Genomic DNA, 15,761 nt, shown 5'->3' with positions numbered 1-15,761 from the left:
ATTCATATATCTTGATGGGGTTGCTCTTTTAGGAATTTGATATATAAATATAGGGTTATAAAGGTAACTATATTTGACCAAGTGGATCAAAGTTGAAACGAATACGAAATTGGCTAAATTTTTTAAAACAACCATGAAATATTTCAATTTTCCCATCCAATGGTCAGTTTCTCTAAATTCATTTTTCACCTTGTCATTGCTTTTGATTGATCCACATCATATGCAATTTACAAGTTATACACCATTAGTAGGCAGTTAGGCACGTTAAAGTGGAATAAATGTGTAAGGTGGTATCAAATATTACTACTAAGGTAATGTCAAATACAAGGTTACATATTACTACTCGAAAAAAATTTAAGGAGTGTTAAAGTGGAATTATTATGAATCGAGTCTATAGTCTCGGTGATTATTTAAAGAATTCGGTAATATTTTCTGAATTTTTCTTGACGCGAAATCTTCAATTTATGGATTCAATTAAAAAAGTACGGGACGAGATGAGTCCGGGAGAATTTTAGAAAAAAAAAATTCGGACACCAGAGCTATTTATTACAATTTTTGCAAAGTTTCAGAATTAGAAATTAAAAAAAGAAAATTATCGTAGTGCAATGTTAACCGTTGATAAACCCACCGCTTGATCTCTGCCATTGATCAAAATTTAATTAAAGGGTATAAATACCCCCATTCAGATCGAAGGGGCCAGAAGCATTGGGCCTCTCGACCAGCAAAGCGACGACAGTGAGCCGAAGGTATCTCCGCCGCCAGGCCATGTTGTACCGGTCCCATCGAACTTGCCTCCCCATCACCGACGTCCCTGTGGTCTTGGTTTATGCATTGGTCGAGTTTGGAGGAGGAATCGACGGCTGAAAGCTTCTGCAGCTCCGGCGGTTCTTCGATTCAGTTTTTCGGCGACTCGATCACCGTTGGCGGTGCTGCTGTGCTCTGGTAGCAGCCAGGCTTCTTCTATTTCTTTAGTTTTCATAGATACACCAAGCGAATTAAATTGAAACAAGTAGAAAAGTCCCATCATTAATTTCACTCTAAACATCTGTTTCCCCTCTCTGCAACTCTTTGCATTCACAGACCCAAAAAAACTTTTTTCATTCAAACTTTCTCCTCAAAATCAAAACCAAAAATTATTTCCTTGTAATTTGTTCTGCTATCTTTGGCTCAATCAGATCCAATTTGTCTGTGTCCCCCTCTTCATGAGGAGAATGCCTAATACAAATCGAGTTGTTAAATCAATTTGAGCTCTTCTGTTAGAACTCGGAATCCATATTCCAGTCCAGTCTAATCGTGTGTGCCAAACACGACCTCACATCAGGGAGGACAAGGTAATTTTTCCTTCAATTCTTTGTTTATTTGTTTTCTTCAGGCAAATGATAAAGTATGAAGCTTTGTAATTGGTTCATTGGGTAATAGAATAATGGGTCGGGTCACCTCTCGACCCAATAAATTTTTTAGGCCCATCGATAAACCCAAGCCCATAAAAACCTCCCGGATTATTCGGTTGCATTCGGCAAGACTCGGCTCGTAATCCTCCTCTCGGTTTCTGATTCATGTGGGCGTCTGTCACCCATAGCCACCTTCAAATTCTACGCTACTGTCGTGCTTTCCTTCCACGTAGCCCTAAACCTCTCCCTCTTCTTTTCCTTCCCAGCCTAACGTTCATGGACAACAGAACCACCACCACCACCAGCAATTCCTTCGCTCCTTTTGCCCGTAATAACACAAGGTATGTATGCTTCTCCTAATCTCGCGGCAACAATAAATTAGACCCAACTGTTAAATGTAGTTCAGAATTCTAGTTTCTATGTTGAGATAAAAATCAAATTTTGGATTGCGGTTTTAGTTTCTCTTCGTCGCTGTTCAATTTTCTGGTTTCTGGGTTCAATTTCAACGCTTTTGTGCAAGCAAATGCAAAGTTTTACTCTTTCTTTGTTTTTTGGTAGAGGGTAAGGGATTGTGTGCTTATAATTGACTTTGTGATTGTTGTGTGCTTTGTTTGGCGGTGGTGATGGTAGAGGAGGAGGCTGGGAGGTGAAAGATGAGGGAGAGAGATCGAGAGGTCGCGGCGGAGGAGCAAGGGGCCGTGGTGGTGGCTCTGGCAAAGATAGAGTTGATGCACTCGGTAGATTATTGTAAGCGCTTTGACATTCTCATGTTCCTTCCTATGTTTTGTAGTTTTAATTATGAACTGAAGTATTAACTCTATGCGAATTCAATTCTTTATGTGGTATTGGAAAAAACCATGGGAGTATAGGAATATTCATTCATTTGGACATGTGTTTCGGTGTAGATGCATATATAATGTGTATTGGAAGGGTAATCCAGCTGATTGGCATAGGTTTGTTTTATATTTTGGACTGTTCTTTGTATTAGGACACGTATATTGCGGCATATGGCTTCTGAGTTGAATTTGGATATGCGGAGTGATGGATTTGTGAGGGTTCATGATATTTTAAAGCTGAACTTGAAGACATTTGCTAATATTCCATTGAGCTCACATACTGTTGATGAGATCAAGGAGGTTAGTCTCAACTTTCTCTAAACTTAATGATTGGAAGCCAGTAGTTTTTAGTAGTCATTTGTTGTTTGGATGAACTGCCTAAAGTGGAGATTTTATTATTGGAATCTTCTTTGCAGGCTGTCAGAAGGGATAATAAGCAGCGTTTCAGCCTCTTGGAAGAAAATGGGGAACTTTTGATACGTGCAAACCAAGGCCACTCAACAACGGTAACTATCCTTGTTTATCTTTCATAGTTTTTGAAGTTTAGTATATTTAGCTCCTTTTATAGAGATGCAAACCATTTAATACATGCTACAATTTGAACTGTTTTCTTGTATTTTTGTTATTACACTGTACTGAATATGAAAGTAGTATTTCTATGTAATCTTGTGAGTTACGGTCAGGTCATAGATGCTAGTCTTCATTCATATACAAGACTTGTAAAGTTTCAAAGCTAGGGTTTGCCATAATACGCTATGAGTTGATTTCCTTGATTTCTCTGACAATCTATTCAGTATAATATATGCATTTTTGAAGCTAGACTTAGAGCATTATGCAGTATAATATACTAACATAGAAGTATAATTGTGATTCATTTGATTCCAAAGGCTTCTTTGTGTCAGAGCTTTAATTTGTTATTGCATAATATTGATATAGTATTTCTTTTAAAACCTTTTGTTCAACATGAATATTGTTGTTAATTCTGAACTCATAAATTGTGAGCCTAAGAATTTTTTTTACACTTTCCGTTTTTTCTTCTTTAATTGCTTATGACGTTCCTTTTTTGGATTCTACACCTATACTTGTTTGCACTAACATTGTTCTGTACTTATTATTATGCCAGCTTAGTAAACCATTTATTTTTTTATGTGCATTCTCGGATTTAGCCTCAACCTTACAGGTTCGCTTTGACATTGTATATTAATTTGTCACATCTTTGCATATTGGCAGATAGTTGAAACTGAAAGATTATTAAAGCCAATCCTTTCATTTGAAGAAGTTCCAGGTTCTTTCTTGCGAGTCTTTTAGTACCCAACTTTCTTGTATTCTTAATCTTTATCTTCTTTGTCTCCATAAAAAGAATTATTGATGTTTCATAAGGAATACATTTTGGTTTGCTTTATCTTTTTCTTTTCCCCTAAATCTGCAGTATGTGTGCATGGAACTTATAGGAAGAATTTGGATTCAATATTAGAGTCTGGTCTGAAGTGCATGACAAGATTGCATGTACACTTTGCAAGTGGCTTGCCAACAGATGGGGAAGTGATCAGCGGTAATGTTTGCTAGAATTTTTATCTAATTGTTTGTGTTTTGCTATTCATTAACTTGCTTCTGGTCAGTCGGAATTGCTCTGGAGTCCATATATTTTCTATTCCACAGCTGCTCCCTTTAAAACAGCCAAAAAATGATAAACAGGGAAAGGGATTTCAAAATTGAAAGTGTATGGGAAAATTTGAATAGCAATTGGAATGTATTAGAGTGTGCACATGGTGAACCCAAAATTCTGTCAAATTGTGTAAACTCTTTAAGAAATGTGAGACAAATTATCAAGGGAAATAATAACTTCTCCAGCTCGGGAATGTATTAGTGTTTGTGATTGAAATTGTTTATCCGTGATAAGTTCTGTGCTCGGGAAGAAAGTTTGCATTCTAAGGTTTATCTGTTGGGTTATTCAGTTGAGTCCTAGACAATAGTGTTCTTAAGCTTATGCCAATATTTATTTATTTAATTTTTTATATTTTGTGAGAATGCTAATAATTGATTTGATGTGGTCTTTCAGGTATGAGACGGGATGTTAACATTTTGATCTTTCTTGATATCAGAAAAGCTTTAGCTGGTATAACTTTGATATAAAAATTAGATTGAAAGTCATTTAGATTCATCATCACTTTGTTTTTTTTATTTTTTATTCTGTATATGCTTTGGGTAACAAATGCACAGGCTTCTCATGCCTATGTTCGTTTTATGTTACATTTCAGAGGGAATGAAGTTCTATATTTCAGACAACAAGGTGATCTTGACTGAAGGCTTTGATGGTGTTGTTCCAGTCAAGTACTTCGAGAAAATAGAATCGTGGCCTGGTAGAAAGCCTATAGTTTTTTGAACTTGGTCATTCAATTACATTCCATCTTTCCTTTGGCTTTTCTTTTTTGCAGGGTTGTTTACATTCATTTACATTCCATCTTCTTTTCCCTTTTTATTTTTATTATTTATTTATTATTATTATTAATATTTTTTTTTTTTGGGTAAATTTGTAACACTTGCTGCATAAACTGGTGTTTGTTAGCCCTCATCAATGGAAATGAAATTACTGCTTCTGATGTTCAAGATTTGAATGGCTGCTTCAATAATCCTATAATCCAATATCATTCTCGACTACTTCAGTTAACTGCCCATCAATTCTTCATTTTGAGTTATTGCAATAAAACTTCAAGGGAGTGAAGTTCCCTCTTTTCAGGCCAAATCTAGAATTCTTTACCTTTTTTCTTTGATGGGTGGAACCGGTGAAGGGTTAGACCAATATAGTTGAATTCTTACTGCAAGAGAAAGCAAAGAAAAGCCTGTGCCAAGGACTAGGCACAATAGCTGCAACTGTGTTTGGCAACTCTCATCTTTCCTTGTATATTAAGGTTCTTGCGCGGATTTCGTGTCTTTCTTCGATGTGGATATTTGTTTAGCTGAAATGAATTGGATTCTTCGGTTTCACTCCCCTTTTACCTTTCTCTCACGTCATCTAATATCTACGCCCCATCCTCGATTTTGAAATTTTATGATTGTCCACTACACTGAGGTTTAACTATATATAGAACGACTAAACGCTGATCAAATATCATACAACTTCCAATCTTTTAATTACGAGGAAATTGATCAAATGTGATTAACTTCAACACGGGGGGGGGGGGGGGGGGGTGGGGGTTGGCACAAAGAAATGAAGACAACCATTATTGAATAATGCATGTTTGATGAAGTTATTGAAACGTGCTGAATACAAGAAAAGGATACCTCCCGTTGCCGCACTCTTTTGGTGAAGCTCTTGAGCTCTATAGTTTATACCAAACACAAAAAACCACATAAGTAAAAGCAATACATTCAAAATGTTTAACCTCTGTCACATGTTCTATATTGGGCCATCCCTGATCCTTCACTTTTTTCCCTACTGAACCCTTTGCTCAATTTAGGACACTTACTAAAATGTGCTATCTTTTGCTCGATGCATCGCTTGCGGCAAAGCCAACAATTTGGTGCAGTTTCTGATTCCTAGATGTTTGAGGAAAGGTTTTCAAATAAGTTGGGAAGTGTTGTGAGATTGCGACCATCATTGATTTGTGTTGGAAGGGGCGACCCTGGGGTTGTGCGGGTGGCGCCACTACTGTGACAGCCCAGTAAACCAATATATATTTTATGAGAATGTTATAATAGATAAATTGGTTAAAATGACTTATTCGCTTTGCTACTCTTTCTTACTCACTAGCAACGTGCCCGCGTTTCTCGCGGGTGATAATGTGGTGTTAATGGAAAATAGATCGACTATTTATTTTTTAGACATAAAATAGTGATGGTTTGGGTATTTTTTCAATTTACTCTTTTATTTATGTATATTTTATTAACTTATTTTGATAATTATGTTATTGAAGGGTATTATAGGGACTTTCAAAATTTGGTGAAGCCTTTGACACCAAAAGAGGGCCTCCAATTATAGTAGTAGAGATGTCGAGTTCAAAACTCATGCCTTTCTACCCCTTTTTTTCGGATAAGTTCCCCCCAAACTTTTTTTCTGCTTCGTTTTTTTCTTTTCTTTTCTGCTTCCATTTTTTTCACAACTCCATTTTTTGCCTTTCTTCCCCTGTTCCCTCCCCCCCCCCCCGCGGATAAGTTCCCCCTTTTATTTCTGCTTTCAAGATCCTTTTTTTGAGTAAAAACCACAAAGCTTTATTGAAATTGGGGTAAATGATTACAATCAAACTCTAAAGAATCCAGAATACTTGCTGGAGCTCGATCAATCCATACCTGATTGGTATTGGATTCATAACCAAAAGCAGCTAATCTATGTGCCACTATATTGGCAGTTCTGGGAGCAAACAGGAAAGACAGATCTTTTACAAGTGTACTACCATGATGTATATCAGCAAGGAGGTTGGCATTTTCATTTAACTCAAAATCATTTGCACCAACCTATTGGATGGCAAGCTGGCAGTCGCTTTCCACATAGACGTTCTCTAATCTGAGTTGCAGCAGTAAGTCAATTCCAGCTCTAATGGCTAATAGCTCCACCTGCTTTGGAGACGACACATATTGAAGCGACTGAGAAAAGCCAGCAACAAAAGAGTCATCCTCTCGTCTAATAACTCCACCTATACCCCCAATTTGCTTAGAGGGTAGGAAAGCTCCATCAACATTGAGTTTAAACTTTTGAGTCGGCGGTGGAGTCCAATTTTTACTAGACTTAACTGCTTGACTCTTCATTTGCATTTGTTGCACTTGTAAAAATTCCTGATACCAAGTCAACGAACCAACTACAATGGCCTGTGCTGTTTGAGTGGTATCATTCCACAACTTCATGTTTCTGTTCTTCCAAAGAGCCCAAACAAGCATAAGTAACCTCTCCCAATTTCCTTTGTCAAGATGCTTCCCCTGAGTTAACATCCAATCTTTGAAATGGGAAGGCATGCTGCTTTGAAGTGGGATAGCTGCTATTCTAAGAGCTTCTTTAGCGACAGGGCAATGGCGAAAGACATGAGTGTTTGTCTCACACACTTCCTGACATAACAAACAATTCCCTGGACCAGTGTAGCCCTTATGACTCAACTGCTCTCTTGTAGGCAGGATATTTTTCACAGCTCTCCATATACAGATTTTCACCCGTCCCGGCACCCTTGCATTCCATATTTTCTTCCATAGAAAATGGTAAGGATCTCCTGATGAAGTGGAGGCTAGGAAGTTTCCCATTACCTGCTGTCGAGCAAGCCAATATGCAGACTTAACCGAGTATTTACCTTGTCTTTCCGGCATCCATCTAAGTCGATCTTCAGATGCAATTCTACTTAGTGGGATACTAAGTATCTTGTCAACCACTGTAGCCTGAAATAATTCAAAAAGAACTTCTTTTTTCCAGCTTCTGGTTGAATGCTCAATTAAATCCGCAACTGTGGTGATATTTGTATGTATGGGTTTATGAATGAGATAACTAGGACAGTCAGGTATCCATCTATCTTTCCATACCTCAATCTTGGCCCCATCACCAACTTTCCATTGGCTTCCTGCAGCAAGCACATATCTACTTTCAAGAATGCTTCTCCAAGAGAAAGATGGAGCTTCGCCCAATTCTGCATCCCAAAAAGAGTGATTTGGGTAGTATCAAGCCTTGTACAATTTAGCAATCAGTGAGTGAGGATTAGAAAGTATCCTCCAAGCCTGCTTTGCTAACATAGCCAGGTTATGAGCATATAAATTTTTAAAACCCAAACCACCTTCTTGTTTTGTCAAGCAAAGTCGACCCCAACTACTCCAATGAATCTTCTTTTTTTGATCGGTATCACCCCAAAAAAATTGAGCACATAACTGATGAATATCATCACACAAAGTTTTGGGAGCAGATAGCAATTCATAGCATAGGATGGTATTGTTTGAGCAACTGCCTTGATTAAAATTTCCTTACCTGCAGAACTGAGCAACTTGGATTTCCAGCCAATAAGCTTCTTAGTAAGATTCTCCTTAATGTAAGCAAATATCTGCATTTTGGACCGTCCCACTCTCAAGGGCAACCCCAAATATCTGTCATGCTCTTCAACTTTTTTAACTGCCAGAATAGAAGCCAAATGTTCTTGAAAAGATGGATGCACATTCCTGCTAAACACCACACTGCTTTTCTGAAATTATTTTTTTTTGCCCTGATGCAAGCTCATAAGTATTAAGAATGTGCCTCAACGTAAGGCATTCAGTTTCAGTTGCAGTTCCAAAAATGAAGTTATCATCTGCAAAAAGTAAGTGATGCAAAGTGGGATCTCCAGGGCACATAGTTAAGCCCTGAAGTTGTGCTCTAGCAACGGCCTTGGAAATTAAAGCAGACAAGCCTTCTGCACATAAAATGAAGAGGTAAGGTGAGAGAGGATCACCTTGTCTAATTCCTCTGGTTGGTACAATTGCTTTAGAAGGTTGACCATTTATCAAAATAGAGTATCGAACTGAGGCCACACATTGCATAATAAGAGTAATCCACTGTGCATGAAATCCCAGCTTTGCTAGTATTGCTCTTAAAAAATCCCATTCAAGTCTGTCATAAGCTTTACTTATGTCCAACTTGAGAGATAAGAAACCTTCTTGTTGAGTACGCAGCTTGTGCATGAAGTGAGCTACCTCAGTAGCCACAAGAGTATTGTCTGAAATTAATCTTCCGGGTACATAGGCACTTTGCAAAGGTGAGATGATGGAGGGCAGCAGTTTCTTCAATCTATTTTCCATTACTTTTGAACTAATTCTATATAGAACATTGCATAAAGCAATTGGTCTATACTGGTATGCTTCTGTGGCATCAGGAATTTTTGGGATGAGGCACAAATGAGTGAAGTTTGCAGAATGCTCCAATTCTCCCGTTTCTAAAAACGTCTTCACACCTAAACACACATCAGTGGAGAATATATGCCAATATTTCTGAAAGAAAAACGGTGACATGCCATCTGGTCCAGGGCTTTTTGAAGGGTGCATTTGAAATAATGCATCCTTTATTTCACTCTCAACATACGGTTTGGTCAGTTCTCTGTTCATGTCTGGAGTCACCCTTTCATCAACAGCCTCCAATACTTCAAAAATTGCATTTGCATTAGTTCTAGAAGAAGTGTAAATATCTTTAAAATACTGCATGAATATACAATGCATAGTTTGTGGGTCAGAGCGCCAAACACCTGCGTCATCAAACAAACCTTTGATTCTGTTTTTACTTCTTCTATTAGATGCTTTCCTGTGGAAGAATGCAATATTTTTGTCGCCATCTTTCAACCAAAAAGCTTTTGATCTCTGCCTCCAATAGGTCTCTTCTTGCGCAAGAAGAGCACTATATTTAACATGCAGTTGGCGTTGTTCTTCAAATTGCTGAGGGGTATACGGGTGCGACATAATATCCTTCATCTTTTCTTGTATCACCCTCATCTCACCTTTACTTTTAGAGACCTCTTTCTTGTGCCATTCCCATAAATGAGTTCCCGTGTTATTGATTTTGGCTCCTAACTGGTTCATAGCATTGCCAGTAAGAGGTTGAGCCCAACACTGCTTAATAATCTCAGTACATTTAGGATACTGGTGCCACAATTCCTCAAAACGAAATCTTCTTGGGGTTTGCCAAGGTTGAAGTCTTTCTGCACTAACCTCAATCAATATAGGACAATGATCCGAGTCAGATGGAGGAAGAGTAAGAACCCTAGAAAACGGAAAACTTTCACGCCATGGAGTGGACTGAAAAGCACGGTCTAAACGTTCTTTAGTAAACCTATTTGACCAGGTAAACCTGCTACCATAGTGCCCCATATCATACAATCCACAGCTGTTCATAGTTCCCCGAAAATCATCCATAGCACCCGCAGCCCTAGGTAGACCTCCTGACTTGTCCAATTGGCACAATATCTCGTTGAAGTCCCCTGCCATAAGCCAAGGCAGCGCACATGCTTCCCCTGCAAGGGTTCTGATTAAATTCCATGTTTGATGTCGTTGAGTACGAGCTGCAAAACCATACAGCCCGGTAAACCTCCAAAGATCCGACGACCCTTTTTTTCCTACTTCCACATCAATATCCTTATTGTATCAGAGTTCCACTTAATTTCCTTCTTTTAGTTTCATTTTCCTAATTTTCTTAGAAAATTCTAATAAACACAAAAACAAATAAATTATCTAAAAATAAAATAAACTAACAAAGAAAATGTAGGGTTCAGTAATAAAATGTCGCATAAATATGCTCTCATTACTTCTCCTAATTTTTGTATTCTTTTCTTTTTTATTTTATTAATAGAGTTAATGGGACGGCCGGTGGGTTCCCGGTTGTGATAGGACCCTTTCTTTTAGGATTGCGGGTGGGAGTTTGACGCCCCAAATCGGCTATCACAGAGGAGCTAATATCGCCTAATCCTTTATTTATTTAAAAAAAAAAAAAGTCAGAAATGATTCTGGAGTCCCTGTATTTTTTGTTTTTATTTTTTATAACACATGCTCCCTCTAAATTTGTCAGAAAATGATAAACAAGGGATTTGGAAGGCGCATGAGAAAATTACAATTGGAGATTATTGTATGTTGACGATGAACTGTATATTTCCATGCACACATGAATATGAAGACAAATGTTGGGAGGCATTTGTGTCACCATGTGCACGCTGGTCAGTACGTTCAAAAAAAGATCGATGATCCAAATTTTCTAGTGGAAGAGGCATGAATTTTCTTTGCATCTGCTTTTACTCTTTGGCCTTTGCATATGTGTTGCCAGTTTGAAGGCAGATTGAACCCACATTTTTGTCATGGCCGGGTGTAAAGCACTTTGGAATTCTCAGACAAATTAAAATGGGAAATAATAACTTTTCCAGCTGAATGATTGCATTTGTATATCCGTGCTAAGTTACATGCTCGGAAGAAACTTCGCATTCTAAGGTTTACCTATTGGGTTATTCATTTGAGTCCTAGACAATAGTGTTATTCAGTTTATGCTGATAATTATTTATTAATTTGATATTTATATTTTGTGAGAATGCTGATAATTGATTTGATTTTGTGGTCTTTCAAGCATGAGACAAGATGTTAACATTTTGATCTTTTTTGATATCAGAAAAGCTTTAGCTGGTATGAGCATGACTTTGATATTATTATTAAGTTGAAAGAGTTACTTGAGTTCGTCATCACTTGTTCTTGGTCTCTTTCCTCTTTACTTATTTATTTATTTATTTTTTTCCTTCTGTCTATGCTAACAAATTAATGCACAGGGCTTCTCATGCCTACATTCTTTTTATTTTACATTTCAGAAGGAATGAAGTTCTACATTTAAGACAACAAGGTGATCTTGACTGAAGGATTTGATGGTGTTGTTCCAGTCAAGTACTTCGTGAAAATAGAATCGTGGATCGTGGCCTGGAAAGCCTATAGCTTTTTTGAACTTGGACTGTGGCGTGGTCATTCATTTATATTCTATCTTCCTTTGAGTTTGCTTTTTTGGAGGGTTATTTACCTTAAAAACATGTATATTGAAATTTATAGTGATCACATTTTATCCGTCTTCCAGACAGTATCTGTAATTTAGCAGAACTTAAATCTCTCAGTCTGGGATGGTGCGAAAAACTTAGTAAGTTGCCTGAGAACATTGGGAATTTAGAATCTCTGTTGGAACTCAAAGTAAATTGCAGTGGTTTAGAACAACTACCTGTATCTATAATACGTTTGAAACACGGTCGATTATCGTTTTCTAGTTGCGGACAAATGGCGGCTCCCCTTTCATCATGGCCATCATCTATTGAAGATCGTTGTACTGTTGTGGTACATCTTGATTTAAGTAGGTGCAATCTGATGGAATTATCGGATGCTATTGCTCATTTTTCTTCATTGAAAGCATTAACGTTGTCAGGAAATGACAATTTGGAGAGCTTACCTGCAATCATGAATGAACTTGCTTCCTTAGAAAAGCTTGAATTGGACGGTTGCAAGAGACTGAGATCAATACCAGAGCTTTCATCAACAATAAGTTACATAAATGCACATGATTGCACAGCTTTGGAATCTGTTTCGACACCACAGTCTCCCTACGATATCGGTCGGTGCTTCATATTTTCTAATTGCAGTCAGCTGGTACAGAAAGATGTTTTCAGAGATATTGTAGAAACTCATTTGCCTCCTCAGGTATAAACATAAAGCTTACAACTTTCTTTTCTTTTGATATTTCCGCCTTTGCGAAAGAAGTTATTCTGTTTTTTTTCTTTGTTGTTGTAGGGTAATCCTTCCCGACCCTTATATGTCTCTTTCCCTGGAAGTGAAATTCCACAGTGGTTCACCCATCAGTGTAGGGGGTCTTCTGTAACAGCCAAGCTACCACCAAATTGGTTTGACAAGAAGTTTTTGGGCTTTACCATATGCGCGTTTACTAATAAGCCCCAGGAGATCGTTTCGAGTATCATTTCAAGTCCATTTCCTTATTTTAAACTGACTGCTCGATGTTTCTGTACCTTCAAAGGAGATCATTGCGAGTACCGTTTCAGTTTCTATTTGTTTGATATTCATTCTGTTGACTTTGGTCGTCCTTGGGTTGAGTCAAATCATAGATGTTGGCTTGAGTCAAATCACATGTTAGTGGGATATGTGCCATGGTCTGAATCTGGCATGATTAAGAGAGAGGAAGTCAATGAACGCCGTTACACAGAGGCCAAATTTGAGATACAATTGCACTATGAATCGAGTAAGAGATCCGACCAATGCATCGAAAAGTGCGGAGTTCGATTCGTTTTTGACGACAATGAGGAAGATTCTGGGGAATCAATGGTAGAAGTTGATAATTCTGAGAGGAGCTTTCAGGGGTGCTCGGCTGAACCCAATGGTAGTGACATCACAGGTGACACCTCCGATGAGGATGAGCAATACCTTAAATTATTATCAGAAGTTTTTAAAGGCGCAAACAGACCACCGAGTTACATCAAAATTGAGGACAATGATTTATCTGGGAAGAGGTTAAATCTCTATTTCTATAATCAGATTATAAGATTGACCATTTTTCATGATAACTTTTGGTTTAGTACTGCTTCTTATATATGATGAATGAATTCAGTGGCTGTCTATAACAATTTTGACGTTAATTGCAGGAAAACTCTGGAAAGGTGGACGAAAAAAGTCAGAGTTACATCGGGTCTGATGCAAGGGAGTGTGGATGATGGTTTTAATTGGTCATGGAATAGCAGTGGAATCGACGGGTATAAGGACTTTTTCACGCTTATCAATTAAATCCGTTTGATTTTGTAGTCCACAGATTAAAATATATACTGCAAGCAGTAATTCGTCATAACATGATCGACTTGAGCTCCATCGTAACGTACTGCTTTTTCTCATTTGGATAAGCTCTTTGATTTTTTTTTTTTAATCCATACACATGAAACCTTTAACTATCAACTTGCTGCTTTTTCTCCTTTGGATGAAGTGTCTCTTTTCAACACATTTTTTTTTTTTTTGGCTTTATGAGTCGACAGTTCTTCATGTAGCTTAAGGTGCCACGTGAAAATTAATGTCACCACTACTAGATCTGTTTCGTTTCTCCTATAACATTAAATTATTATGTTGGCAGGCAGGCGGGTTATTGTAGTGAACGTGTACAACCTCGCTGTTGGGCAAAAGCCATAAAGCCAACTCACGATGACCCAACAATCTTTCAAATGACTTACGTTGGGAGGCACACTTGTTGGAAATTTCAACCAATGCTAACACACCAAGTAGGAGTTACACCGGATATGAGGATTGAAGGTCCTTTTGATGGCTTTACATGGGGGAAGTATGACCAAACGGACATACCAGGAGCTGAATACCCAAGGTACGTATTTCGGACATTTCATTATATCAAATTTGGGTACGCTTCATGAAATTATATTGTAAGTAGTATTGTAACAATGTTTCAGTAAATGTAGTAATATACGAACGGTATAATCTCTTTTTGGTTGTGTCAACACTCTATGATGTTACTTAAAATCTTGTACAGAATTAAAATATATCCCACAAAGTGCATAGTTACAAGTCTGAACCATTTCATTTTATAACATCAAATTGTTTATATTTAGCAGAGTCTATTATTACGTATGCACTCCTCAAAATGTCAAAGGCTGCATGGCCATAAAGGAAGTGAAACACTCCAGTGATAAAAAAATCCTGAAAATTACTTACAGAGGAAAGCACACATGTATAGAAGCCTCCGACAGCATTGCAGGATGGTTTGAAAGACTAAACTCCAAGGGCAGTGTTGAATCAAGTTTTCATGAACAAGTTCCCCTATCACCAAGCTCACCAGGAGCCAACTCACAAGATATGGTAGGCTTTTCATTCACCCAATTTTAACCTTCCTATTATATATGATCCTCAAACTAAGAAGTTGAAATTCACACCCTTTATTCTGAATGAATTGTTTTATGGTCTTGTAATTGTTAATTTCAATTGAACTTCACAGTCAAATAGAAAGGAAGTTACTGCAAAGAAAAGCAAAGGTGAAGAAGTGGCTGAGCTTGAAGTTGAGAAGACAGAAAAGAAGAAGAAGAAGAAGAAAAAGGATAAAGACAATGGTGTTTTGGGATCTTCAGATGGGGAGAAATCTGTGAAGGTGAAGAGGCACAAAGGTAAAGAAGAAGCTGGTTCACCTCAAACTGAAAAGTCTGCAAAGATGAAAAAGAAGAAAAACAAAGAGGCTCAGGATCATGGTGCTGATGCTGCCACTGATAATGGCAAGGGTGATGGTGAAGCTGATAAGAGTGGGAAAAAGAAGAAGGAGAAGAAGAAGCGCAAACAAGAGGAAATAACTGACAGTCCTGTTTCAGTTCCTGCAAAGAAAAGCAAAGGTGAAGAAGCGGCTGAGCTTAAAGTTGAGAAGACAGAAAAGAAGAAGAAGAAAAAGGATAAAGACAATGGTGTTTTGGATTGTTCAGATGGGGAGAAATCTGTGAATGTGAAGAAGCACAAAGATAAAGAAGAGGCTGGTTCACCTCAAACTGAAAAGTCTGAAAAGAAGAAAAACAAAGAGGCTGAGAATCATGGCGCTGAAGCTGCCACTGATAATGGCAAGGGTGATGGTGAGGCTGATAAGAGTGAGAAAAAGAAGGAGAAGAAGAAGCGCAAACAAGAGGAAATAACTGACAGTCCTGTTACAGTTCCTGCAAAGAAAAGCAAAGGTGAAGAATTGGCTGAGCTTGAAGTTGAGAAGACAGAAAAGAAGAAGAAGAAGAAGAAGAAAAAGGATAAAGACAATGGTGTTTTGGATTCTTTAGATGGGGAGAAATCTGTGAAGGTGAAGAAGCACAAAGATAAAGAAGAAGCTGGTTCACCTCAAACTGAGAAGTCTGAAAAGAAGAAGAAGAAAAACAAAAAGGCTGAGGATCATGGTGTTGATGCTGCCACTGATAATGGCAAGGGTGATGGTGAGGCTGATAAGAGTGAGAAAAAGAAGAAGAAGAAGAAGAAGAAGAAGGACAAATCGGATGCTGACGAAGAATAGATGAAAGGTTATTGGTGTATGCCTCTGTTTTCTTTCGTCTACGATGAGAATTTTCCA

The 15,761-nt window shown here is 37.9% G+C and overlaps 2 protein-coding genes across 9 annotated transcripts; both read left to right on the top strand.

Annotated features, from left to right (window-relative positions):
- The first annotated feature begins 685 nt into the window (after positions 1-685).
- LOC112182099 (tRNA 2'-phosphotransferase 1) lies at positions 686-4,834 on the top strand. 8 transcript variants are annotated; one of them, XM_024320539.2, is made up of 10 exons: positions 796-1,331; positions 1,462-1,558; positions 1,658-1,732; positions 2,022-2,138; positions 2,380-2,527; positions 2,644-2,733; positions 3,458-3,512; positions 3,657-3,779; positions 4,287-4,343; positions 4,486-4,834. In XM_024320539.2, exons 3-10 carry the CDS (start codon positions 1,668-1,670, stop codon positions 4,608-4,610), a joined length of 780 nt encoding a protein of 259 aa, XP_024176307.1. In that variant the 5' UTR covers positions 796-1,331; positions 1,462-1,558; positions 1,658-1,667; the 3' UTR covers positions 4,611-4,834. The 8 variants fall into 8 exon arrangements, with proteins under 8 accessions (XP_040368699.1, XP_040368698.1, XP_024176307.1 ...); XM_040512767.1 differs by having other exon boundaries at positions 824-942; positions 1,176-1,331; positions 1,420-1,732; positions 2,010-2,138; XM_040512765.1 differs by lacking the exon at positions 1,462-1,558 and having other exon boundaries at positions 686-942.
- Positions 4,835-11,747: 6,913 nt separating this feature from the next.
- On the top strand, positions 11,748-15,719 carry LOC112178405. Its single transcript, XM_040514558.1, has 7 exons — positions 11,748-12,367; positions 12,458-13,188; positions 13,321-13,428; positions 13,797-14,039; positions 14,287-14,530; positions 14,667-14,753; positions 15,090-15,719. Exons 1-7 carry the CDS (start codon positions 11,951-11,953, stop codon positions 15,702-15,704), a joined length of 2,445 nt encoding a protein of 814 aa, XP_040370492.1. The 5' UTR covers positions 11,748-11,950; the 3' UTR covers positions 15,705-15,719.
- The last annotated feature ends 42 nt before the right edge of the window (positions 15,720-15,761 follow it).

The sequence above is a fragment of the Rosa chinensis genome, chromosome 1, assembly GCF_002994745.2.
Source record: "Rosa chinensis cultivar Old Blush chromosome 1, RchiOBHm-V2, whole genome shotgun sequence".
Classification (NCBI taxonomy): Eukaryota; Viridiplantae; Streptophyta; class Magnoliopsida; order Rosales; family Rosaceae; genus Rosa; species Rosa chinensis.
The sequence above is the reverse complement of the archived record's forward strand: the minus strand, read 5'-3'. Positions and strand labels throughout refer to the sequence as shown.